The sequence below is a fragment of the Elephantulus edwardii genome, unplaced genomic scaffold (assembly GCF_000299155.1).
Source record: "Elephantulus edwardii isolate Elephantulus edwardi_28Jun2011 unplaced genomic scaffold, EleEdw1.0 scaffold00131, whole genome shotgun sequence".
Lineage (NCBI taxonomy): Eukaryota > Metazoa > Chordata > Mammalia > Macroscelidea > Macroscelididae > Elephantulus > Elephantulus edwardii.
The window spans coordinates 8147218-8174856 of record NW_006399881.1 but is presented as its reverse complement, the minus strand read 5'-3'; the positions used below and the strand labels follow the sequence as shown (position 1 = coordinate 8174856).

At 43.4% G+C, this 27639-nt stretch overlaps 1 protein-coding gene across 9 annotated transcripts in view; it reads right to left on the bottom strand.

Moving 5' to 3' along the window:
• GPR64 (G protein-coupled receptor 64) overlaps positions 1-27639 on the bottom strand; it is a 79243-nt gene that overhangs the window by 10818 nt on the left and 40786 nt on the right. For all 9 annotated transcript variants that reach the window (XM_006893800.1, XM_006893808.1, XM_006893802.1 and 6 more), the window contains 14 exons: positions 27242-27297; positions 23385-23424; positions 22796-22833; positions 20415-20509; positions 19541-19607; positions 14952-15340; positions 11915-12086; positions 11208-11364; positions 9937-10080; positions 8248-8370; positions 6581-6626; positions 6345-6448; positions 5210-5331; positions 3420-3688 (listed from right to left, as the gene is read on the bottom strand). In XM_006893800.1, coding sequence (XP_006893862.1) covers positions 3420-3688; positions 5210-5331; positions 6345-6448; positions 6581-6626; positions 8248-8370; positions 9937-10080; positions 11208-11364; positions 11915-12086; positions 14952-15340; positions 19541-19607; positions 20415-20509; positions 22796-22833; positions 23385-23424; positions 27242-27297 — 1822 coding nt within the window. The remainder of the gene's footprint in view (positions 1-3419; positions 3689-5209; positions 5332-6344; positions 6449-6580; positions 6627-8247; positions 8371-9936; positions 10081-11207; positions 11365-11914; positions 12087-14951; positions 15341-19540; positions 19608-20414; positions 20510-22795; positions 22834-23384; positions 23425-27241; positions 27298-27639) is intronic.

Genomic DNA, 27639 nt, shown 5'->3' with positions numbered 1-27639 from the left:
CTCCTTACCATTAAGCCACTGGAACTCATAAAGGTCATCAGAGGGCAAAACTAGAGATCACATTCTATATAAGTCTTGTGGCAGAGATTGGCTAGCCTCTTATGGCTGGAGACTGGGCACCTATCTTGACATCTCCCAGATTCCCTTGCAGTTATGCATGTGTGGCCACATGACTAAGTTTTAGCCAATGGTATATAGACAGAAGTGATCAGCTCTACCTCTATGCATCCCCCATAAAATCTCTTGCACTATCCTGCACTTGCCTTCTTTCCCCCTACATTCAGGACAACGTTAGAAATCAAGCCTTGAGGCCAAACCTCCATCCGCTTTCAGTCCTGCCCAGAGACAACCCCTCCACCACCACTCACAGGCCTGTGCACCAAGGGGAAATGATCTACTGAGATGTCAAGGCTTATCCGTTACTAACTCACTAATGTCTGGGGGTTCTGACTCATAGTACTCCTCCACTGGGTTTTGGAGGCTGTATATCTCACCAGGAGAACGCCCAGATTTCTCCTTCAGAGCTACTGGTGGATTCGAACCACCTCTTGGTCAGCAGCGCAATGTGTTATAGGCTATGCCACCAGCAGCAAGCACTGCCCTTAACGCCCTTCTGGAACGTCATTTTAAGGATCAGCCTAAAGTGAGCCAGTCAACACACTAGGCTTACCAGTGCCAACCAGACTATAAAAGCCCCTGCTGTCAAGTCCATTCCAACTCCCAGTGACCCTAAAAGGCAGAGGAGATGTGCCCCACAGGGTTTCTGAACGCTGTCCTCCTAACGGAAGCAGACCGTCACCTCCACTCTGCACACAGACCAGCCTGACAAGGCTTTAGTCAACGAAAGCCAATTTTCTCTCACAGGAGGACGTGAGTTGCTGGCACAATCTCACATATTATGTCTTTTAATCCCTTCATTCTCATACCTGCCTGAGACTCTGACCTATGCTGAGTTCCCAAGCGAGACACCTCCCTAGAAATAAGAGACTAGAGATGAGGAGCTTGTCCTTGACTTTTCCTTCTCCTGACTTTCTGGCCAGAGGAGCAGTGACTTGTCTTCCTGGATGGAGTGGGGAAAGATGGTAGTCTTCAGATAAGATGGCAAGAGGGACAGGTGTGCAGACCTATTGTACAGGGAATATATTAATGGAGCCTGAAGGAAGGAAGGAATCTGGGGGTTAGGGGGGCTTGTTACAGTGGAAGGTATGCTGCTGCTGCAGAAGTCAGAAAGCTTGGATGGACGGTTTCCAAGCTTGGTGAATCACGGCATCACTTTGAGCCAGTTCTGTACTCCGAGTGGGCAATAAATGCCAGACTAACCTCAGGGGCTTGTCTTTAATGGAAGTTATGCATTGGGCTATTGACTGAAAGGTTGGTGGTTCAGATTCACCAGCTGCTCCATGGGACAAAGATAGGCATAAAGATTTACAGTCTTGGAAACCCAATGAAGGGTTATGAGTCAGAATCAACTTGCCAGCAGCAGGTATGTGAAAATACTCTGCAAAACAGGGCATTACCTACACTGCTATATATTACTGGCGATTATGCAAAAGACTCTTTGGTCCTAAAAGCCTTCTGAGGTCCCAACTCTTCTCACTGTTTCTTAGTTGTTGGAATTGACGGAAAACCTCATAAACAGTTCCTTTACTTCATCTCTGCTTTGCATGCAGACTTCCGAGTTGTAAAACAACCCAGTGGTAGATGGAATTTGGTCCAGGACTTAAGAACAATAAATGACATAGTTGAGCCTCTACATCTTGTGGTTCCTAACCTTTATACTATAATAGACAAAGTGCTAGTCAATAGGCCTTCTATCGTAACAACTACCTTCCCTCTGTAACTTGATTAGTGCCACTATTAGAGCCTCTACTCGGAATACTATTGCTTTTTAATTTTTACTCATGTACTTTAAACTTGTTAGTTAAATTTGTGTCTTCTAGGCTGCAACACTTCCATGATACATCTTAACAGATATGAACATGTACGGCTAAGCACAATTGGTACCAGTGCATCTAAATTCCAAAATCAATCTCCATAATAGTCTATGTGTTTCCTATTGCCAAAGGGGCCCTTTAGAGTAGTGAGAGAAGATCTTCACCCTGAAACCTACAGCGTCCCTTTTCAGCAGGAAGTAGCTAAGAGAATACGCCATCCCCTTTTCCTTATGAATCAGGGTGAGGTCTCTCTCAGGGAGGAGTGATAGGGAATGGCAAAGGACACACCGACAAAGGAGATTAATCAGAACTGGCTTTGACAAGCACTGTGGCAATGGGACATTAAAACAGACTTTCAAGGGGGGAAAGAAGAACGAACTGGGGAGGAGGGTAGAGAAAATAGTGACACAATGAATGAATAGAAACCCAAAATCTCTGTAAATGTTCATTAAAATTAATAAAATTTAATAATAAAAAAAGATAATGAATGCTAAAAAAAAAAAGGCTCATGCAGGGTAAGTTTTTAACCTCAAAGAGAAAAATCAAGAACCACTGGGTGTCAGCAGTGTGCAGCCTGAACTTAAGAACAAAACGGTAAGGGTTTAGAAAATTATCATCAGCTGCCTTGTAAAGGCCATGAGCTCCCCAGTAATGGAAACAGTCCAGTGGAGGCTACATTAGTTTTAGTCACACCTAAGCCAAGTCAAGTTGAAGAGCTTCCTGCACTGGATAGGGAACGGAATGAAGAAAACGTCAAGATCCTTGGGGAGTCGAAGGCTTTGTGACTGACCACCGCCAAGTCACATGATACTGCACCACTGAAATACTGCACCCGGGTGGTGAAGGCGACATATTGGGCTTTCTGCGTGCTTTCTCTCACCCTGGCCGCCGTAAGCACACCGTTGTGCACGTATGTACTATGTGTGAGGTACAAGGATTGAGCCTCACTGCTACGAGCCTGGGAACTGACAGTTTAGCTTCATTGCCATCAAAACGAAATCAATCAATCTCTCTCTCTCATTGCCATGCAGTCAGAACCAACTCATAGCTGCCCCTTCAGAGGGTTTTTGGAGGCTGTAAATCACACAGCAGGAAAGTGTCCATCTTTCTCTCGTGGAGCAGTGGGTGTCTGTGACCTGCCTGAGAGGCACAACCTTTTGTGTTAGCAGTGCCCCTCACTCCGATCTACTCCACCAGCACTCCCACAACCAAACTCATCTTGTCAATTCCTCCATCACCTTCTATGTGACAGACCCCTAACCTCAAAGAGCTTTTAACGTTCAGAGGCAATCTAGAAAGTTCTAGAAGACTCAATAGGGTTTTTCTTGGAGCAACTGAGCACATAAGGAAGATGAAGCTTCAGAAGTTTCAGCCACTTGCCAGCTTGTGGCCTGCTTGATCCTCATCACCTCCTGACTACAAGTCAGTGACACCGCAGAAAAATCACAGAAAGTGCAGGCAAAGTGGAGCCCAAATCATACCCACCCCAGCCGATGATGCAGAACTTAAGGATGTATTTGCGGATGTAGGTGTTAAACACTTTGACAAGGGCCAGGTACATATGGAACGCTTCCAGGCCCATCCAGGTGAACGAGACCAAGAGGAAATAATGAAGAAACACAGCCACTGAGATGCAGAGGCCTCGCATGTGGTACAGGGCAATCCACGAGTTGAGAAGGAACGCCAGGTTCAGCAGGAGCAGCGCAGCACACAGCTGGATGAGGATTTTGGAAGGGTAATCCCTCCGGATCTTCCTACAAGGAAAGGACAAGGCAAGATCAGCCTGCCGTTCCGCCAAGCCTTCTCTGAGTGCTTCTACCAGGCTGGCTCTGGGTTACCAATAGCTAAAATGCATCCATTTCCTCCATTTGAGTGGAGGAGTGTTGTGTGGCGGGGGTCAAATAGACGCCAACAATCCAAAAGGGAAACTCTGAATAGGATTATCTCTGATGGCCACATGAAGAGGGAGCTTAGAGCTCTCTGGAAACATCAAGATGCTGACTGTTGACCCACGCTTTTAAATGCTCCATGAAATTATCATCCACGGTGCATTCACCTATTTCCTGCCACTGACGTCATTACTACTGTTTCTCATTCACAGGCTGCTATTCTTAGAGCTTCGAAATAGAGCCAGAATCCTCTATTCTCTTATGTTACTTGCTCAAATGAGATCATGGAAGAAAAGCATTAAAACTATAGCTAAATGTAATGGGCATAGGAAAATACAGCTAATTGGATGTGTACATGCCTATGTGTGTGAAGTGAAATCACTGCCGGTAATGGCTGGTTTTATGGTAACCGGGTCTCATTAATAATGTTTTCAAAGGCCTACATTAGATGTGTTGTCACAACCAGACCCTCAAGTTTGGCACTGAAAAGCAATTTGTGCACTTCCTTATTAGTGTCCAAAATCTCACTCCCAGAACCTACACTTTGTTTCCTTTAGTTCATGCAATAAAATTACTTTCTTTTTAAAAAAAATTTTTAAAAAGGACTTATTTTCTTCTTTTCCAACAGCATTTTCAGGAACTGTTACCCAAAAGTGAGCCAAGGGACCCCCTTCCGGTAAGTCACATGGGAGAGACTCCCATTCATTTTGCATTGACGACATTCCCTGAACATGTCTACATACCCTCTATCCATCTTCCCCCTTGCACTTTGTAATGGAGTCAATCTTTCAGGCTTGCCCTGTAGAATCCAGAAACCTAATTTATGAAATACAGTTCTCTGGCTGTCCATGGCGTTAGAGTCTATAAGATTCAGATATTTTGGGATCTGCATACATGTTGCTGGGGGGCACCAGGCCCTGATAAAAACACCTACTGCTGAAAAAAGTAGAGGGTTCGCAACAAAGAGCACAAATTGCCATGAGATGAACTGCTACAATGACTGTAAAAATGGGCTCAATCACATGAGAGAAGAAGACTGCGCAGGGCAGGGTACAGTCTTGATCTGTTGTTCATAGGGCCGTGAGGAGTCATAGCTGCCTCGAAGGCATCGCCACGTATCTTTCATGTCACACTGGCTGTCTACTAGGCACCAGTCATCATTTTAGGATACAAAGGTTATTAAGAATGAACCTCAGAGACAACAAAGGAGTTAAGGAGATAAACCAAAAATACAGAGGTATTCTGTAGATGGTTATATAAAGTAGACTTTGGAAAGGTAGGCCAAAGAAATCAAGGCCAAGGAAAGAACTGGATTCAAGAATATATTTTGGCAATGGAGGTGGGCATTGCATTCCAGAACACACGTCTCCAGCTATGGATACTCACTCAAAGGCTATGTAGGTAACAAGAGTAACGGACAGAAAAATTGATGAAAGTCCACAGCCAATATAAGTGATAAAGGTCAGTGCCATCATTTGGCCAGGCGGTAGGGATGTTCGTGATAGGTCCTGGAAAAGAAAATGATGCTTTCAGTGATCAAATATTCATCCTGATTTACATGTAGTGAGTGTTCTGGATGCTCAGGCATAAAAGTCTGTTCAACAAACCGATTAAGTAGGTGCAATTACTCTCATCAGGTAAAGCAAGGGAAACTGAGGCCCAAGTGGTTAAGTTACTATCCCGATTCAAATTCCAGTCTGGCTCATTGCAGGGCCCACATACGTCACCAGTGCATTGTGGTGAACGGGAAAAGTGCTAGACTAGGAGCCCAGAGACTTGATTTCAGCTCTTGGTTTCTAGATATCTTAGCTCTGTAACTGCGGAATGAGTTAAATCTGCTTTGATAAAGTATCATTAACAACCTCCATTCTACCTATGCTGCAAGGCTAGCAGGAAGATAAAATATGCATCATCTGTAAATTTTCATTTGCATTTCAAATTAAAACAACTAAGATGACTCATTTTAGTCTGCTTTCACTAGCCCTGTTAGCTAATTTAAGGAGAAAGCCTGAAATATGAAAACCAAATGTGAAAAAAAAATACTTGCATTCCATATACAAGTATTTTCCTTCGGCACTTGCTTCTTTGAGAAGTCATGTCATTCGTTTATAACAGTGCCACAGAATGCTGGACATCATGGTACACCCAGCTACCTCTCAGGCCAAGAACCTCAGGTTCACCCTCAAGTTCATCTGATGAGTTTGCCCATCAGATGACGTGGCTGTTGCAGCTAAGTTGTCCCTCAACTCATAGCCACCTTATGGGTAACGTATTGGACTGCTGTGATCCATAGGGTTTACATGGGCTGAGGTTTAGAAGTAGATCATTAGGCCTTTCCTCCTAGTGTGTCTCAGTTTGGAAGCACCACTGAAATCCACTTGTTATGATAGCAACATGCAAGCCTCCACTGATGGTTGACGGTAACTGCTCATAAGATCCACTGGCTGGAATTGAACCCGGGTCTCCTAAGTGGAAGGTGTAAACTTTACCACTGGACCACCACTGCCTTCTAGTATATTACCAATAGGACACCGAAGCTTGTAAGGTGGCTGCAGGTACAGACGGTCTCATTCAGCTTCTTGTCTTGGACTGAACACCCATCAGATGACCAGCCTCCTCTGCCACCTGTTGGCATTAGAAAAAGCATCTGCCCTGTCAGCGGGGCCGGCCACAGTGCCAAAGACTCCCTGGCCTCCCTAAGCCACCCTTTCCTCCCATGCTCGCTCAAGATTTTAGAGGGGTATGACCAGAACCTACCATTTCTGCTCAAGTCCCAAAATACACATCTCACTGTTAAATCATCCTGCAGCAGAAAAAGAAATGATCAATAATTAATTCACGGAACTGAAAATATGGAAAGAAGCTGTGACAGTTTTACTGCTTGAATCTGGAAAGTCAGTCCTCATTTTGTACTAGAAAATACACCCAGAAGTAAGTGAGGCCCAAATGAAGTGACACTTCTCAAACTATCCAAACGTGCCCATAAAGCCTTTAGGTCCTTGTTAAAATGTAGGTTCACATTCAGAAGGTCTAGGGTAGGGCCCGGTACGTACATCCTGCCAAGCTTTCCAGGGATGCTGAATGCTGCTGATCCAGGGATCGTATTTTGAGTAGAGAGTTCATAAAACGATTCTCAATGTGAACAATGGGAACTAGGCTGGGAGATGTTCTCTCCTGTGAGAATCAGACCTGCAGCCAAATACCCTGAAGTTTAGCAGTTGCTAAGCACTTGCTTTTGCACTGTTCCTTCTTGGAAATGAAAACTAGCTGCCATTAAGTCCATCCCGGCTCACAGCGATGCTATCAGAGTGCAACTGCCCATCAGGTTTCTAAAGCTGTAATCTTTACAGGAACAGATGGTCTCATCTCCCTCCTACAGAGCAGCTGGGGAATTCAAACCCCTGTCCTTGTGACTAACAGTCTAATGCTTAACTTACAGCATCACCAAGGCTCCTTTCTTGGGAAGTTCCACGTTACTGTTGTTTGTTATCATCAAGCTGGGACCTGGCTCATACTTGCCTCATGCACAACAGAACAAAGTGTTGTCTTGTCCTGCGCCGCCCTTATTAATCTACTTCATATCAGATCGCTGTGCTGAAAGGTTTCTGTGGTCTGACTTTCATAAGAAAATTGCCAGGCCTTTCTTCCTCATCTAGCTTAATCTGTACTCTCCATGGAAACCTATTCAGTATCACAACCACCCAAATCAAATCCATTACGGTAAAATCTGTTCTGACTCATGGGGACCCTCCCTTGGGTTTTTGAGGTTTTTTCTTTTTGAGAGGAGACTGCCCATCTTTCTCCCAAGAAGCAGGCAACCCTTCAGTTAGCAGCATGCCATGTAACAAACCACACCACCAGGGCTCACACAACTTCCACTGACTGTTGGCTGTGTCTGAGGTACAGATTGGCCAAGGATCACAGCTGGACTCTTGCATGGAAGGGAAGAGCTCCACCACTGAACCACCACAGGCCCCCGTCATTCATTCTCATCTCACTGTCATCAAGTAGAAATTAATTCACAGCTGACCTTCCAGCGAGCGGCTTTCCAAGGTTGTAAATTGCACAGGAGGAGATTGCCCATCTCTCTCCCACAGAGCAGCTGAGGGATTTGAACTGCCAGAGAGGTGCTACCTTTGTGCTAGCAGCACAACTGACTCCAGGTCATGCCACCAGAGGCACGCGAAAACCCAACCGAGTGCCTGTGACTTACACACCGCTGAACCTGTCTGTAAATTACCAGGTCTTTTTGTTGTTGTTGTTTTTAATTTGAGTGAAAGTTTACAAACCATACTTCATTTGCATTCAATCACTCATAGACATTTTGTTTTAGAGCGTTAATTAGAAATTGATCTCAGTACTGAATTAATAATATGTGATCGAACCCTCCAGTCTGGGAACAGACTAGGCTGGGCTCCCCTCACCTGTTTCATGCTGGTGTGCTTTAACGTGACCGTCACATTTCTTGTCAAGTTTGTGACAGTCAGGTTAGCAACACTTGAGGATATGACGTAGCTTATCAGAGAGAGGTTCTCCAGGCAAGGGTCCTAGAATATCAGAAAATCAAGGAAACGTGAAGTACCATTAAAGGGCTTCAGGGCTTGAAAAAAACACCTCAGGACTGCTGAGCCCACACTTTCTATTTTACCTTCTTAGCCAGAAATGGAAGGTCAGGGAGTAAAGTGATTTTTTTCTCCCAAGTCCCCCAAATTAAAAGCACAGTTCATTCCACTATACTCAAAGCACACTGCCACCCACTCCTATTCCAACTCAGCGACCTTTTAGGAATGAACAGACCGCTTGACTGGGGTGATGGGGGTGGGTGTGTCAGAGACAATAAGGTTGGCTCAGGATAGAGCTCTGGTGTTGTATCTAGGGTTACTCAGAGTAGCAAGTGACTTGATGGCACATAACAACAACGACAACGTTTTCAAGCCTGTAATCTTTTAAAAATTGATTTCCAGATGATCATTCATATACATTATGTTTTGTATAGTACTTTTTATTGCATATAATTAATTACCCTTACTCTATACCTATTACCACCCCATCTTTTCAAGCCCCCATTGAAGCTTTCCCATTACTTCACCACCCTGCACCCATTAACCTCTACTATCCCAGTGATTCCTCCCTTTCCCCATTATCTGGGCCCCCTTCTCTCCTTTCCATTCTGAACATTTATACACATCTTATTCAAGTATCCTTCCATTTTCACAATAGTGGCCTTATGCGACATTTGTCCTTTTGAGACTGAGTTATTTCACTCGGGAAAATGCTTTCTAGTCTACTCCAAGTTATATAGTATTTTAAAATAATCATTGCTCCTTAGCGCTGCATAGTATCCCATTGGGTAAATGTACCATAATTTCTCAATCCATTTGTTTGATGAGCATTTGGGCTGCTTCCATTTCCTTGCTATTCTCAGGAACACTGGTGTGAACACAGGCGTACAAATGTCCACTGTTCAGCTTTCCTTGGGATGCATTCTTAGCAGTGGAATAGCTGGGTCATATGGAATTTCTATGTTTGAGGTTTTTTTTTTTTAGGAAACGTCAAGGCTGTAATCTTATGAAAGCTGACTTCCACATTTTTCTCCCGAGGAGCAGCTGAAAGGCTTGAACCACCAACCTTTTTGGTTAGCAGCTGACAGCCTAAGCACTACATTTTCAGGGCTCCCTCACCTCACTACACAGTGCTCCGAATACCGAATCAAATAACATAGACTGACATAGTGGGACCCTAGTGGATTTTTATAGGGATATAACATTCATACATTGAAGCTACAAACCCCTGAACTTTAAGCTACAAACACCGGAGCTTAGGTTCTCCATGTCTTCATGTCCCCATTTGTGAAACAGGGATAAAAATAGTTCCTACCTTACAGGGCTGTTGACAAGATTCAAGTGTTCACAATAGTGCACACCTCTGCAGTGCTCCACACAACTGTCAACTATTGGAATTTCTCCTCCTCATTAGGTCACTTGTTTAAAAATAAACTTCAATTCATTTGACTTAGAGCAGGCTTGAGAAGGTTTACTATTAGATGAAACCACATCCTCCTCCATTACCATGCCAATAAATCCCATGGCAAAAGCAGTTAGTGGCAACTTTACCTGAAACAGAGCAGGTGTCTCAAAAAAGTTGAACTGAACTCTGGAAGCGAGCTCCACATCACCAGCTGGCAAATTATCCAACAGCGAGGAAGGGAGAGTAATGACGCCAATACTATTCTCAGGAGCTTGCGTTTCCAGGGAGATCTGAAAACCAAGTGAAAAGACTAAAAACGTGACAAATCATTAAGATGGAGGCTTCCTGGAAGGGCGTGTTCTCTGTGGTGTCTCTATGAAAAATGGGTTCTACTTGTCCTTCTCTGGCTATTGCTCAACTAATGAAAAAGAAGAGAAGAAAACACAACCCGCTGCCATGGAGTCGACGTTGACTCACGGTCACGTCACGTCACGTGTGTCAGAGTAGAACTGGACTCCACAGGGTTCTGAGTGGGTCATTTTTCAGAGCTAGATCACCAGGCCTTTCTTCTGATGTCCCTCTGATGGCTCTGAACCTACAACCTTTCAGTTAGTGGTCAGGCATGTTAACCATCTGTACCTCCCAAGAACTCCACCATTCAAGATGAGACAAAGCTTCCACACAGGAAAGAAAGGACAGGAAACATTTTAGGGTTACACAGAAAGTCAAGAGGTGTTGAAAAATTATGGACCCTCAGGAGACCACAGCTGAAGACACATCAATTTGGTGACCAGTTTATGGTAAAGTCTTCATTGAATGCCACGGACTAAGCTTGTAAGGGAAGACGATGAAAGTGGAAAAGGCCACTATTGGTTTTATTTGGTGACGTCCAGCCTCCGATCCCTACAGACAAAAACCACCAGAAGCAGGACTGATTTTCAGCACCAGTATACCTAATGTATCCACACTCTCTGTTAAGTACTATTGAGCCTCTTTTTCACTCTTAAGTGGTGTCATGTGACAGAACAGAACTGCACCACCTTATTTTCAAGTCTGTAATCTTTCAGAAGCAGCTCACCAAGACATCTCATGAAGAGCCAGTGCCAAAACTAGCCATATCATTTGTTAAGATATTAAAATGAGTTGATAAGTAGCTGACGTCTCTGATTTTCCAACCGTGTAGAATGCTACTCCCTCTGAACACATACACCTAAGCTTACTCAGTCCACCTGCTAAAGGGTTAACACAGCCACTAAACACATCTCCTAGATCCCACACTGGCTTCTTTCTTGAGTCTGCGCTGTCTCACTGTTCCAGATGTTTAATATTTTTAATACTGTCCCAAACTATAACCAGCAATTGAAGTTAAAAAAAAAGAGAGAGAGACGCCAGTTATACACAATAAATTCCAGTGTACCTGAAGATTTTCAGGGTCTTGGGCTGCAAAGGTCATTGAGTCGAAATGACTGGCATTTACTCTGATCACGGCCAGAGCCAGAGAAGGAGAGGTTAGACTTATGGTCTTGTTTGAAAAATTCAGTTGTAAGCCAATATCATCCACCACTTTCAGCAATCTATAAAGAGAGATAGAAGTTCACACTGAACTGTTGAATTGTTTTTGGTTTTCTCATTCTATACAGAATATAGACTTGTAACTGAAGATATTACTATAAATCTAGTACTACAGAGAAAAGTTGTTAGCAGCCATGGATACAGCGTTGATTCACCTTAGCCCCATATACAAAAAATGACGTTCTGGACAGTCCTGTGCCATCCCATGACCAGATGCAACTTGGACTATTGTGATCCAGAGGGTTTTCGCTGGCTGATTTTTAGAAACAGACTGGCAAGCCTTTATTCCTCACCTATCAGTCTGGAAGTTCTCTGAAATTTATTCAGCACCTTAATATCAGGCACACTTCCAGTGATAGACGGGTGGCAGCTACACATGAAATGGATTGGCCAGGGATTGAACCAGGTCTCTTGCATGGAAGGTTAAACATTCTACCTCTGGACCACCACTGGGAAAAAAATGACTTGGCTATAATTAATCATTTAAGAAGAAGTATTTGTTATCATTAATGAGTCTCCTGTCACCAGCATATCAGTTTTACAAAGTTATACCTTTGAGCCAGAGGGGCCAGCAAGGCAGGCGGTGAGCGAAGGAGTTTGCTGACTTGGTGTATCATTTCTCCTGCCAGGTCAGGCTCCAAGCTGCCTTGGGACAAAGTCTTCTCCATCTGGGACACCTGATCCTCAAGTTCAGCAGAGCTGGAAATTCTTGTAGTTATAATTTCTATAACAAAGAGCCAAATCAGTTTTTTAAGCACAAGATGAGAAAATGATTCAAAAAACTCAAAACTCATGTCCATAGAGTTCAAAGTGACTCATAGCCGACCCTTTATTGTGGTGATAGTTATTCAACTGTGTTCATCGAACCTCAGAGAACTGTATAAAGGATGAGTGTTGTTGTTGTTTGTTGTTATATGCAGTCGAGTCGCTTGTGACTCATAGCGACTCATACAACAGCCCAACTCTGCTCTATCCTGTGCCAATCGCATTGCCTCTGACACACCCATTCCGATTACCCCAGTCACCGAATCAATCCACCTCATAGAGGGCATTCCTCTCCTGCGCCGTCCCTCCACCCTTCCAAGCATGATGTCCTTCTCCAAGGACCGGTCCCTCCTTACAATATGTCCAAAGTATTTCAGACGAAGCCCCAGAATCCTTGCCTCCACGGAGCCGTCCAGTTTAACCCTTTCTAGGATAAATCTGTTTTCCTAGCAGTCCATGGTACCCTCAATCCTCTACGTTGATAAACCTGACATATATACACACACACACTCAGTTTACCTCTCTCTCTATGTACTTGTGCATGTGTGTGCACATCAATTGCCAATTACTTTCCAAATTTTTATATTGAGGTGGGGGGAATCATACTGGGATGAGTGTAGAACTGAAACTGGCAGCTAGCTTTACAGATTGCCAAAGGTGGTAGATGGCTCAGAATTGAGTCAAGTATTGACGTCAAGGTGGAACTCACCGCTCAGCCTCAGTACTGGGTTTCAGAGGCTACAGACTTCATGGGAGGAGAGTACCCGTCATTCTCCCTTGGAGCTGCTAGTGAACTGGAAGCTCCAGAATGGTGCAGCCTTCGGCTTAGGTGACCAGAGTGCCCCTGTTTTCCACAGCTTGCTTGCTCGTTCATTGCTTTCAAATTGGAACTGACTCACCAACAGGTTTTCAGATGGTGTAAACTGTATGAGAGAAGACTGTCCATCTTTGTCTCTTGAAGCTGCCAGTGGACTTAAACCATCTGCCTTTGGTTTGGCGGTGCAATTCTCTACCCACTAGGCTACCAGAGTTCCCCCTTTTTCATATAGGCACACTTACACACGTATTCGTATCATGCACAGATGATTTGATAAGGGTTATTAGAAGCTCTTTTGTGAACAGGAATCATGAAATGAACATGTAGCTATCAGCTAGCTGTTAGCCTAATTTTTAATAGTTTCTGATGTATAATCAACTATATAAATGTGTCTAAAATTTAAAAAGTGCCATCACTCTTAATGTCTTCCTTCTCTTGTATGCATATTCCCTTCTATTCCTTATTCATGTATGTCATCAACATCATGTGCAAATGATTTGTTCTCGTGCCATTTCATTTCACATCAGGACTTGGACAAGTCCAAGCATCTGCAGCTCATGGTTGCACAACAGTCACTGGGGGGTGAGGTGTCCTGTCTAATTTCATCATTCCTCTCTTGCAGAACAATTAAGTTCAATCTACTTTTTAGCAATCAGTTATATGGCACAATATAGATCCTTTACGTTATATGTCTCCTAGCTTCTATTATCTCATTGGCTCACACTACAGACCCAGAGGTCAAATCATTGGTACAGGAAGTCAGGAAGTCTCTGTCCTGATTTTTCTGTGTAGCACATGAGCTCGATGGTAAGGCAATAGCTTAGGAAAGATGGGCACCTTAGGTCCAGGCTCATTAACTTTTGTTTTACTTTACACTTCATCCCTTTACTGAACTGACAGTTTATTAGAGCTCTCATGAATTTGACTTTTAAATGGTCATACTTATACAAATCATTTACTCAAGAGAAAGCAAAGCCATTTCCAAGTTATTTGGCAGAAGCTCCCAAGCTTCCAGGGAGGATGGCGCCCTGGTGGAAGAGGCAGGGGTGGGGTAGAGTCTCGGCTATAATCCCAATGCCACCCAAAAATCTGGCTTTGTCTGCCCTCCTCCAAGTTCTACAGACGGAACTGCTTGCTTCTTACTTCTCACTCAGAACTGAAATGGCAGAGAATACCCAGACTTTTCTGTCTCTTTCTCTCTTCCCTTTATCTCTGTCTCCTTAAGCTGAATGACTCTGTGACTGGACCACTCTTTGTGGTGTCCAAGACTGGCTCACATACCCTGTCATTGTCAACCTGGTGCAGTGAGTGAAATAATTTTCATCTTGAAAAAGAAGAGGCTTACTCAGCAGGAGTTCAGTAGCTGGTCTCAGACCCAAACCCAGAGTTTCCAGAAGGTTCTCCCCTCCTCATAGATACCATGACTCAGTGTCAGCATCATCTTTCTGTGACTAATTTTCACCAATTCCCTCTTTGGCCCTCATACTTAAGTGGAACTACTCTGGTTAATAGTCCAAAAGTATTCTGTTAGCAATGTTTAATATAATGACACATCACCATTTTGTGGGTGAAAGGAACTGATGAAGTAACCATGTCAATAAGATGAGATCTATATTTGCCTCTTAGAGTTATTTCCCCACTGCTTTGGTCAAGCCAATTGAACTTAACCATATATATCTCCTACGAGTGGCTGAAGGAGCTCTGGTGGCTCAGTGGCAAGAAGTTGTGCCGAAAACCCAAAAGGGAAGCTGTTCAAATCCACCAGCTGCTCTGTGGGAGAAAAATAACCAATCTCCTCCCGTGTGATTTACAAGCCTCTGAAAACCTGCTGGAAGGTCAGCTGTGAACTGGTTCTGCCTCGATGGTACTCAACAAGAACTATTTGAAGGACAGCTCTCAGAATCAAGGAATTCTCAGTGGGATCTTCTGCCAGGTATCTGTTGCCAGTTGTATTTCAGGTGGCCAGAATGACAACAAAGCGGGAACAGCTTGGTTCCTTTCACTTACCTACATGTTCGGGAAACGAGCTGGCTGCGATGACATTCACAGGTGCGGATGTGGTGGGAGAGACAAGTGAAGATTTTGCAGGCAGTGGCAGAGTGGAAGAAAAATTGGTTTGCGGTGTAGAGGAAGCGATGGCTCCAGAGACAGGGGGCAAATCAATTGTGGAACCGGGCGCTTTGGTAGCCAAGGGCAGGAGTGAGAGAGGGTGTTTCTCTGTGGTTGGAGGGAAGGAGCTCTGGGTCACAGGTGGAAGGTCTAAGGGCTCAGCTAAAGAGACGGCGCTGGTGACCTGGGTTGCAATTGTAGCCAGAGGAGCAACTGGGCTAGGCTTGTTGGAAGAAGAGAATGGCAGGCCAACTTCGCTAAGGCAGACAATGGTATCCTGCAGATCACTGAAGGAGAGAATCAGAGACATACGAGTTATGAACGAGATCATGAGAGAGAACGTCAAACAAATGGCACAGCCAAGGTGATGTTGGGACCAGGGGAACGTGCCCCGCCACGCCCCTTCTCGTGCCATCTCATGCCTTCTGGGGTACCTGCCAAACGCCCCCTGTCTGACCACTCCTACGACCGCTCCATGGGAGAAGAATCCACAATGGAAACACTCTTTTATGAATTCCCAATTCTGATTCATGAGTTTACAGAGACTGCAGCATGCAGGCACCAGCATTTGCTTCTTTACTGAGGCACAGCCCGCATACAGTAAAGGTATACCAGTCTTAATGCATTTTTATCTATGGATGCATCAACATAATCACCAAATTCAGAGCACTGACAGCATCTTAGAGGTCATTTTTATGCACCAGTCTGTTTTAAACATGCTCCAGACGGTTTTAATGTGCAACTGATACTAAGAAATCAAGTGGATCAAAGAGACCCCCAAGTCAAATACAGGGACAGAAAAGAGCTCAGAAGTTACCAGGGGCCAGAGGAGGGGGAACAGAGAGTTAAGGCTTAATGAGTAGAGTCATTATTTGAGGAGATGAAGAATGTTGGAAATCAGTAGTGGTAATGGCTATAACACATGGGAATACAATTATTGGCATGAAAATCATAAACTCAAGCCTGCTTAAGTAGTAAGTTTTTATGTGATTAAAAGTTTCTACCACATTTTCAACAAATACTCTTAACATCTAGTTTTATAGTCTAGTGGTTCCCACATTTGGCTGCATAGTGGAATCACATGGAATTTTTTAAAAGTCCAATGTAGAGCGTAACAATCTCACTAGCGATAAGATTACCTGAAGGAGCAAATGCACAGAGACCACCGTTTACTAGTGGTTATCGGCCATGGTCTTTTCAATTTCAACTGCTCCGTTTGCACGTGAAAATGAGGCACTAAATAAGGAAGACAGAAGAGGAACTGATGCCTTTGATTTGTGGTGTTGACATAGAATATTGAATATCCCATGTACCGCCAAAAAAAAAGGAATACACAAATCTGTCTGGGAAAGTGCAGCCAGCGCTCAGGAGCGAGGATTTGAGACTTGATTTCACATACTTTGGTAAGTTAGCCCGAGGGATCAGTCCTTGGGAAAGGACACCATGCCTAGAAGAGGGGTGGGTCAGTGAAGGAGAGGAAGACCCTCAACAAAATGGACCTCCACAAGGACTGTGACAGTGGGCAGGAGCGCAGGGGAGACCCAGGGTGGCGTCGGACTAGGCGTTTTGCTTCAATTCAGGGTGATGAAAAAACCTGGACACGGTGATGGTGATGTGTACACAGCAAAATGAACGTAATCAACATCACTGAACTAGACACGTAAAAAAGACCGAAGTGGGGTGTGCTTTGTCCTATCGATTTTACCATACACATTCAGAGTCAAACAAACCCTAGTGCCCAGACAGCTCCCCACACCGATGACATCAGAATCTCAAGGGTAGGACTTAGGCATCTGTGCTTTTAAAACCATCCAGATGAGTTCAATGTGCAGCTGGAGTAAGAATCACCACTCTGTCATCTTACTTTTGTTAGGTACTGGCGAGTGGGATCCACCCTCACGTACAACAGAATGAAATCCTGCCTAAACTGTACCAGCCGTGCAATCTGCACTAGGCTTAAGCCCACTGTTGCAGCCACAAAGCCGTAGCTCGATCCTGGATCCTCAAAAGCATCCAGAGGAGGAGCCTGAGACTGCACTCAGTGAAGAGGCACCAGACACAAAGCTCGTCAATGCAAGAGACCCAGGCCAGCAGACTGTCCTTTTTATCCACTTTCTGAACAGGAAGCCTTCAGAGGCCTGTGGAGCTGCCTCAATGACCCAATGCCAATGCTTCCAGAAGTTCGATCCTTGATCCTCCAGCCTATGAAGTTGAAAAATGCAAACCTCAGCAGCTCCATGGGAGAATGCCCGTGATGTGCTCCTGGAAAGAGTCCAGCCTAGAAAGCTGCATGGGGTCTGTTCCACGGGGTCTGTGGGAATTGAAAACTGACTTGACGGCATCTAACAACAAAGACTTTTAGCAGTTCTTGAAGGTCCAATGTTTTAATATAGCAAAGAAACACAAGAAACCTGTGTGGCCTACACAAGGCAGACAGGCTGCACTGAGCTTCCAGACAAGAAGGCACAAATTTTAAAAGCATCCCTTTTTTTCAAATATAATTCTTTTTATCCGATTGCAGATACATATAAAAATTCTGCACTGTGGCTGCTCTTAGGGACCATCAATTCAGCACCAACTCACCTTATGTACAACGGACCCAAAGAGCCCTATCCCCCGTGCCATCGCCCTCATCTCCAACAGACTCAAGCCCATCCTTGCAGTTACCATGGCAACCCATCTCATTAGCGGCGTTCCCCTCCTCTGATCCTCTACCTTTCCAAACATGATGTCCTCTTCCGAGGACTGGTCCCTCCTGACAATATATCCAGAGTATGTGACGCAAAGTGTTGCCACCCTCATCTCTAAGAAGCACTCCGGTGGCATTTCCTCCAAGACAGACTATACTTAAAAATAATCCAGCCCAGTGTGTCAGCTCAACAGCCCCAACGGCAGCAATAACAATGGCAACAGGTGGGCCAATCATTGTGATCTACTGTGAATACGCCACTCATCTACCTCCCAGTTTTTCCTGTGTATATTTTCATATTCTTCTCTTCCCATGTGCTTTACAGCCTCTGAAAATGCGCTGAGTCGGTTCTGACTCAGTGGAACACAACAGCAACTTGCTGCTTGCTACATACACAACTTTTACAGTCATCTACCATTTTGGATCATCTCTCTCCCACCTTCCGGTGAGACAATACATTTTTAGGTAGTGATTCTCCGCTCTAGTCAAACACTAGACCACCAGGCAGAGGAGCCTTAAAATCCCTTGACACCTAGATCAGTGGTGATTAATTTTATAAAACGCAATGTACGTGAGTGATCATTTGAAACTCAATGTGAATTGTAGGAACATGTGAAATGCAATGTACATGGAATGATACACAATGTATACAAGTTTTGTATGTAAATCAACATAAAACAAAACAAAAAACAATGTGTGTGTGGGGGGAAATCCCTTAATGCCTAGGCCATACCTCAAACCAATTAAATGACAATCTCTGGGAGTGAAGACTGCATAGGAGTATTTTTAAACTAATTTTAGACTTTCAGAAACCGTGCACAAATAGCATAGAAAGTTCTAGTATACTCCTAAGCTATTTTTCCTCCAATGTTAATAGCTACAGCCTAGAATTAGATCAAAATACATATAAAAAGTTGGTCTATGCCAGAGGTGGCCTCTCACAGCCAACTAGGAAAAAGGATGAGCTTCTTGATATATGATACAGGACCACTGAGTAGACATTTGGGAAAGACAAAATGAGAGTTACACTGCACAGCACATAAGAATAAACTCCACATAAAGCAAGGCTTTAAATGTGAAAAAACCATGCAAGTACTTTTTAAAAAAGTTAATTTCTCTATAATTTGGTATAGGGAAAGACTTTATAATAATGTCTCAAAAACTTAAAGGTAATAAGACTGACATCATAAACATAAAAAAACCCAACGCCACAAAACTCATGCAACCAAAAATCCCTCATAAACTCAATGATGACCAACTAGCAAACTCAAAGAGAACATTCCCTAGACATACCACAGGCAAAGGAGCAATGTGTCCAAAAGTACAAGACACTCTGAGAAATGGACTTAAAATTTGGTAGAGTAGTGGGGGAAAGACATAAACAGATGACTTATAGAGAGAAAGAGAGAGAGAGAGAGAGAGAAACAGCCATCAAATATATGAAAAAAAAAGAGGGGGTTCAAATGCATTCTCAAGTAGGGGAAATGTGATTGTAAACAGCCCCATTTCTCATCCATCAGATGGACCAACACATAAGAAGATGAGGACACATTCTGTCGGTGAGACCAGGGGGCAGCAGACTGTTTCGCAGCTCCCAGGAGATGCCCTGTGTACAGCCAGGCCCCAGAGCCATGAGTCCAAGGCAATGGCCCGAGTGGACATTTCAGACAACACGAAACTGTGTCCTTTCTCCACAATCCAAAGTCCTGCTTTCCTCCTGAAATTCCAAACATTCTTTGCCAACATGGTGACTCCAAAGCCCCTTTTTAGGACAAGGGTCGGGATGTTTGCTACTTACCACTGCAGTTTCTCCAAGTCTTCTGGGGATGTAGGGCAGGGGGTCTTAGGAGAACAGCAGCACTGTTCTGGAGGGGATGAAGGAAAAGGAAGAAATACAAGGTCAAGAGCAAGGCAAGGGAGATGCTCAGTACCACCTAGAACCTTCTAAAGAAGGCTGGAGCTCATTATATGGCCTAGAGACAGAACCGACTCATAGATGACCGTCCAGTAGGCTCTTGGTGCCTATAAACCGCATGGAAGGACATGCCCCATCTTTCTCCCTTGGAGCCTCCCTGGAGCCACGGAAAACTCCAAAGAAAAATTTATCTCTCTGCAAGGTTTGTTGTTTTGGGTTTGGCTTTTTTTTCTTTCATATTTTTAAATATAGAGTACTTAAGCTTTATTTGATGCTGTATTTGGGAACGCTGTGTTTGAAACATGAAAGAAAAATGCCCCTAAAGAAAAAAAAAAATTGTAGCATGGTGTAAATAGTTAATACACCTGGCTACTTGGTGAAAGTTGGAGCTTTGTTTGAGTCAACCATGAGGTGCCTCTTAAGAAAGGTCTGGTGCCCTATTTCTAAGAAGGCAGCCACTGAAAACCCTATGGAGCACCGCTCTGCTCTGACAGACACAGGTTACACCACACCACAATTAACTCGATGTCAACTGGTTAAGTTTTATGAGAACGCAGGAAAAATTACCTTCTAAGCAAAAAGAAAAAACAAAAAACCCAAACCTGTGGCAGTTACATCAGAGGGTTTGAAAACTGCCCAAGGACAAAGGAGCCAACACAGAAAGCCATATAAAATGTAAATGTGTTCATTATAATTCCTGCTACAAAGACGCCAAGAGCCTTGAACGAGCATAGTCGTGAAGGCAGAGACAACTTACCCATTGGTTGAATCTTTACATTTTTCAAAGCATCCATTACAGCGCAAATGCTCACGGTCTTATTCATTTTTACTTTGAATGTACAATTTAATGTGCTGTAAAGAAAAACACATGTGTTTAAAGCCAGCCTGGTACGAAACCAGAAGGCTCCATCTCTCTCTCACTGCAAAGTCAGAAATGACTCACAGTTGACCCTCTAGTGGGTTTCGAGGGACTGTAAATTGCATGGGAGGGGATTATCTATCTTTCTCCCTCAGAACAGCTAATGGATTCGAACCATCTGCCTTGTAAACCTACATACATGTCTTCAGTTTTGAGAAAAAGTGGACAATGATACTGCTAACTTGTAATGTCACCCTGATAAACGGGTGCACACCCACCTACCATGGTCGAAAGTTGACCCTAAAGACTCTCCTATGAGCTACATGCTGCTAGTTCATATTCACAGAGGTGACAAAGCAGAGTCTCCCTGACCATTCACAGCAGCTAAGTGGTTTTGCCTGCACAGTGCTGCAGAGACCAGCACCTAAAACCTCCAGTCTTACCTCTGGCTGGCATCGTGCCTGGTGTTTGTAGGAATTTTAGTTTTCATCATGAGAACACTTTCACAACTGCCCTAAATGGATATCAAGGTCTTGTAAATTCAAAATCTGGGGATTCAATCTATACTACCACAGAAAGAGGTCAGATCAAGTCTATTCCAGGACTGAAAATATTCTCTTTATCTTCATTTCTGTCTAGGCGAAAAGAAAAATTGCTGTTCAAAGTAATGGGGGGGGGGAAGGTATGGTGAAATTATATATACATATATACACAATTTCTATTTTGTATCATGTTTTCTGGTTTGGGGTTGAGACTACGGTGTGACTTTTGTTCACAACAGCTGATTGGATTTGGCATCATATAAAAGGCTTTTTGGGCTCTCAGGCCTGCGGCCTTCAGGCCTGCTTTTTGTGGAGCTCCCAAATAAAAGAGGCTTGGAGGTACGAGTGCCCTCAACTTCCAATGTAAGCTTGTCTCCGGAAACTCTATGTACTTGGAGAAAAGATGAAAGTATTATGTTCAAGACTTTCATTCATAGGGTCGTCTATGACTCAACAGCACTTAACAACAATAGTATTGTATTATATTATTATTTTATATTTTATATATCCTATTATTGTTGTTAAGTGCCGTTGAGTCGTAGGCGACTCATCGTGACCCTATGAACGAAAGACCTGGACACTTGTATAACTTTCGTTTCTCCAGGTTCATAGGGTTTCCAGAGACAAGCTATCTTGGAAATGGATGCCACTCCTGGTTCCAAGCTTGTTTTAATCAGAGCTCCTCCAAATACTGTCCATCATTATCGCATTTCATACATCACTGTCACAGTGTTCAGCTTCACAGTATCCACAAGTTACCTCTGTACAGGAAGTGGACAGACCAGGGCTATACGAACTAGAAAAACGTTTGACCAAAAACAATTAAAAATAGGCACTTAACAACAACAACAACACAGAGAGAGCTCAGTTGGCCTAGTGGACAGAAAGTGATGGTCCCAAGCCAAAGGTGGGTGACTTTAATTAGTGGCCCTCAGGCCTGTTTTTAACTGTATATATGCATATACATTTTCAACAGACAATATAAAATTTCAAAGATTTTTCTCTTGTTTATACCAATGAAAGCTTCGATAAGTAGAAACTGTCATTTTTGTAGGATTTAACATGGAATGTTCCAGGTTCAGGGAGCAAGATTATTACTCTTAAAACTATTACAGAACCAGAACAAAGAATGGGCATATCTATTTTATTAATTTAATCTGTAGAATTCAATATAATTGTCAGACAAACTCTGAATCTCCCATCCACACTATTTCGTTTCTCTTTCTTTTCAATCTTTTCCCTTCACCAAGCTCTATATTCTGGACCTTCTTCTTCTCCCAGGTCTTCTCCCTGCTTGGGTCAGAGCGAACTATTTCTCAGTCATACTAGTGGCTCTCGAGGCTAAGAACAAAAACCAAACAGAACCAGAGGCAACTGGCCAGCTACCCACTACTCCTCTAAACCTCATAAAAAAGGAAGATGGATGCAAAAGAGAGCTAAGTGCTTGGGAAAAGAAAACCAAATATATAAACATATAAAAACATCACTGACATGTACGTATTTGAGAAGAATGCTTTGAAAATGGCAACTAAGACTCCTCAATACCTAAGTTTTCATGGATGCATAAATAATATTCATTCATAAAAGCATTAAAAAACACAATGTATGGGAATGATCATTATAAAACAATGTGAATGAAGAAATGTGTGAAACACAATGTGTATGTATGCAAATGAATATGAAATTTAAAAAAAAATTTAAAACTCAAAAAAAAGCATTAAAAAATTATGTACATACCTTTGAGATTCTGCTGTCACACACATTATAAAATATGTCTGAAACAATCAACATACATATGTATATGTTAGGTTGACACTTGAACATGTCAGACAAAATCCAAAGCATCACAGAATCTTAGAATCCCAAAGAACACTGTTGTTCTTGTTAGGTGCGAACGAGTCGAGTTACAAGTCATAGTGACCCTATAGACAACAGATCTGAAACCTGCCCTACTCTGTGCTCGGGATCATCCAATTCATCTCTCCACCAGATTCCTGACATAGCAGCAGAGTTATTCCGAGTATACAGGATCCGCTTGGACACCTCCAGTGACAAGAAGCTCACTACCATCTAGGGGTATTTGTTTTCTGGGCAATCTCATTTTGAAAAACTTTTCACCTTACAATGAAGAAAATCTACCTCCTTTCAACAGCCACTCATTGCTCCTAGTTCTGATTTGTGGAGTAATCGAGCTCATTCGTTTATTCTTTTACATGGCAGACTGGGAAAAATCTGAAGATCTATCTAATATATCTGACGATATATTCTGCATGAACGCAACTCAAATAACTTCCATTACTAATAAGGTGCAGGACAGACTGATTACCTCAGCTAGGGTTTGCAGGGTTTTATTGAGTTCAGATCGCCTGTTAGAGAAAGAGGGAGAGAGTGACATTAATGAGGCCATTAGAAATGTGAAATTTAAAACAAGGTAGAATTACAGCAATTAAATTAAGCACATCATATTTACTGCTTACAGTGTTTACTGTGAAGAAACACTGGGTCTAATAAAAGACTCCTCAGGGAGGAAAAAGAAATCATTTATGTAACAAGTGAAAACTAACCGGGCAGAACCGGTATCAGTTCTTGCTATGAGCAAAACATAAATTATGGTTGAACAATCTTGTTCATCAGGCTGCTGCAGCCTGGAGGCAGCCTCGTGTGGCATGGAAGCACAGGAAGAGCTGGCCCCAGGCAAGCTTTCTGAGAGGCAAGTCGCTCCCCTTTGGGGTCAACGGTCAAGGGATCCAGCCCTGCCATTGCACTCTTAACCACTCCCCCTCAGGAATCTCTTAGTCCTTTCCTCCAAGTTCAGCCTTCAAACACTTGCTTTCAACCATGTGGCAGGGCTTTATGTCAAGTTAGGATGGAAGAAATCTATTTAAAAGAATAGACTAAAAACCCATGACTTTCAACTTGCAGCGACTCTTCCCCTCACCAAGATATTTGGGAACGTCTGAAGACATTCTGGATTACTATGATTGGGGGAAGATCCTAATGGCATCCAGTGGGTAGAAGCAGGATGTGGCTAACCACCTCACAATGCACAGGACAGTCCCCCAGCCCCAAGAGTCATCCCCAGGGACGGGGTGGAGGCCAGAAGTTCCATGGCAGTGGTTGGCTGGCTGCTCAAGCCAGCAGCCCGCTCCTCTGTAACTCTCCTCAGAGGCTGCCTTTCTTCTGGAGTTTGCCTCTGGCCTCCCAAGCCAGCTCTAACCCCACCTGCTCTATACTCAGATGCTTGGAGCGGCCTCTGTCCATGACACCGGCACTGTAGGAAACTGATTGCACTGTTACCATTTTCTTACAGCCTGAAACTTCTAGACCTCTGCCTCCCAAACTTAGCTTTGCACTGAAGTGCTTGCTGTTGCTGTTATGTGCTGCAGGGCTGAGTAGGAGTCATAATGATCCTGAACCCTGTCCTATCCTGTGTCATCCTCGTCATTTCTGACATTCTTGAGCCCACTGCTGCAGTCACTGTCAATTCTTCTCCTTTGAGGGGCTTACATTTGTTTTTTTTGACAGACCATGTAATAGTCTCTTTTCCAATCCTACAACTCGAAGGCCATCAATTCTCCTGTCATCCTTATTCTCTGTCCAGCTCCCAGATACACGGCAAATGATCAAAAAGACCACAGCCTGAATGAGGCGTACCTGAGTTTTCAAACTGACATTGATGCATTAAAAACGACTCATGCCTGGGCCTCATTTACTGAACTCTGATTGTGGTTGGGCATCTAACCCAAAACCAAAACTCACTGCTGTTGACTCCATTCTGGTTCACAGTGACTTTCCATTAGGTTTCTCCGCCCCCCTCCCCCGACATTGCCTATATTTGCATCCCTATCCCTTTCTCTCTTCTTTTCATTATTATACTAGTTTATTAATGAATTCAAATTCATTGTTTTCCAGAACAGATTCTTTGAATTTCCCTTACCCTACCCATCAAATTATACAACCCCATGATTAATCTCCCCCTGCCCCTGCACATCCTCATCCATCTGCTTCGTGTCTAAGGCTCTAACTCTTGACAGGAGACTGCCCACCTTTCTCCCATGGAGTGCCTGGTGGATTGTGACCACAGACCCTAGAGTTAGCAGCCTGACACTTACATACCACACCATCAGGGCTCCTTCTGTACCTGGGAATAGGGATCTTGAAAAGCTCCCCGGGTGATTTCATCATTATTGTCATTATGAAATCATCATTACATGATATCGACACTGCTCCATCTCAAAGACTTGTGTTCAACTTCACTCAAATCGCCAGTGCCCAGCACAGAATAGGATGAGGTTGAGTTTGGGGTTACTGTTAGAATTAGGTTTATGATTTAGCCTTGGTTTAGGGTTCATGTGTGGATTAGGAAGTAAGGTTAGTGGGTGGATTGAGAATATAGAGTTATCATTAGGACCAGGTTGGCAGTGGGTGACATCAGTCACAATTACCTCCTTAACCAGAGTCCTAACTTTAACATGAGCACCAAAACAATATCCTGAATACCTTCCTTAACTCTAATCCTGCCACCTAAACTGCTAATCTTAACCACAAACACTAACTCTAGAGTTAACTCTAACCCAAAGACTAACCCTTACACAAACGCCAACCCTAAAGGTAAACCTGGGCCTAACTCTATCCCTTACAATAACACTACATTTAACACAAAATCAAATCCTATCCTTTACTATAGCACTAATCCAAGCCCAAATCCAAATGTATTCCCTAACAATAATCTTAAATCAAGTCTTAGCCCTTACCCAAGGATAAATACTAAACCCTAACACGAGTCCTAATCTTAAGTTTAATGCTAATCCTATCCCTAAATCTAACAAAAGCCCTAACTCTAACCCTAAGACTTAATCCCAGACCCCAAACACAGACATAATAATAACTACAGGACTAATTCTCACCCTAACACAGACCCAAATCTGATATTTAAACTCTATTCTACTAATTCTAGCCCCAACCTGAACCTTAATCCTAAACTAGCCCTAACATAAATCCTAACCTTCATTAAAGTCCACATCCTTCTAGGTACTAGAGTCCCAATCCATTGTTAATTTCTTTTTCTCTCTCCCCTCTCCCCTCCCACCTCTCTCTCATACACACACACACACATATACAGGTTAGAAAAGGATCGATTTTTCAGTTGTCGTTGTTGGTTAGGTGCCAACAAGTCAAGTACTCAGAGCAACCCTGTGAACAGCAGAGCTGACCCGTCCTGTCCTATGTCACCCTCATCATCTCTGACACACTTGAGCCCACTGCTGCAGTCACTGTATCAGCTTTTTCACTAGAAGACAAAATCCAAGCAATGAAGGCCCTGACCAGCACCAGCACGATCCAGTTCTCATTCACGTAGCCCTCAGCCCACACCACAGCCGAGTCCTAGGGCTGCTTGATGAATCCATCATTCTTCTCCACCAAAGTGTTACGGAATCACTAAAAGCAACCAGGTCAAATAATAATTTGGCAGGATGGCCCGCAGGGAGAGTTGTTAACCTGGGATAGGTTTTTTTTTCAGTGTCATCACAGACAATCTGATGACACTTCCCTGCCACAGGAGCACGGACCTGACATGCCCTCCCCCCTTTCAATGGCAGGTTCAGGGTAATCCAAAGCTGTTCCTGCTTAGGCCAACCTGCTGATGCATATTTAACTATTGTTCTGGGTGCCGCTGAGCCAATCCTGACTCACAGAACTCCACATGACAGAGGGGCACTGCCCCATAAGGTCTTCACAGGAGCAGACTGCCAAGATCCTGAGCATCTGCTAGGTGGGCTAGAACCACTGACCTTGCAGTTATCAGTGCATCTATGTGGAATGCATTTCTTCTAGTTTATACATGTTGTTTTAAGCCTCAATCTGCTAACTTATGAACCACCAATGTTTCATGAAAACAGGAACAAATGATATGCAGTATGAGATCCTATCCTGAACTCTTCTTCCAACCATGTTAACCATGTTAAAACTCAAATGCCAGTTCAAATAAAGATGCCCTATTATGGTATAGCAGATGAGAAGTGACGATGGTTAGTTTCCAAAGGGCTCAAGAGTCAGTTCCTTCTATAGCCTTTCTGTCTACTTGTCTCTTTCCAACAGCTGGTTTCCAGATGCAAATACAGCTCAAAAAATACCTTTCCACAGTGGACAGTTTACGTTTGAAATCAAGGGAACATTACTCACTTCAGTTCACTCAGAGACAGGACTCCACTTAAGGTGCCATTAGTCAAATCTTGATTCTGTTAGAAGCACAAAATTGTCAAGAATACAAGAAACACCGTTGTCAGTTTGGGTTTTGTTTCTCGATCTCTAATGAGATTTTATTTTGCTGTTTTGTTCGTCATCCAAAGACCTGAACCCCCCCTGAACTGACCTACATGAGCTGCCCCTCATTAGCCCAGCAAGCCCATGCTGCCTGAGCTAGTTCTTGCTCAAATCCAGCCAACCTTCACCTCTTAAAAGTATTCTACCTTTTCATTGAAATGAAAAAATAAATTTATTAATAAAAAAAAAGTATTCTACCTTTTCTTTAAAAAGAAAAAAAATCAGAATCAGCAAGTCTGGTGTGCTAATTTCTGGCT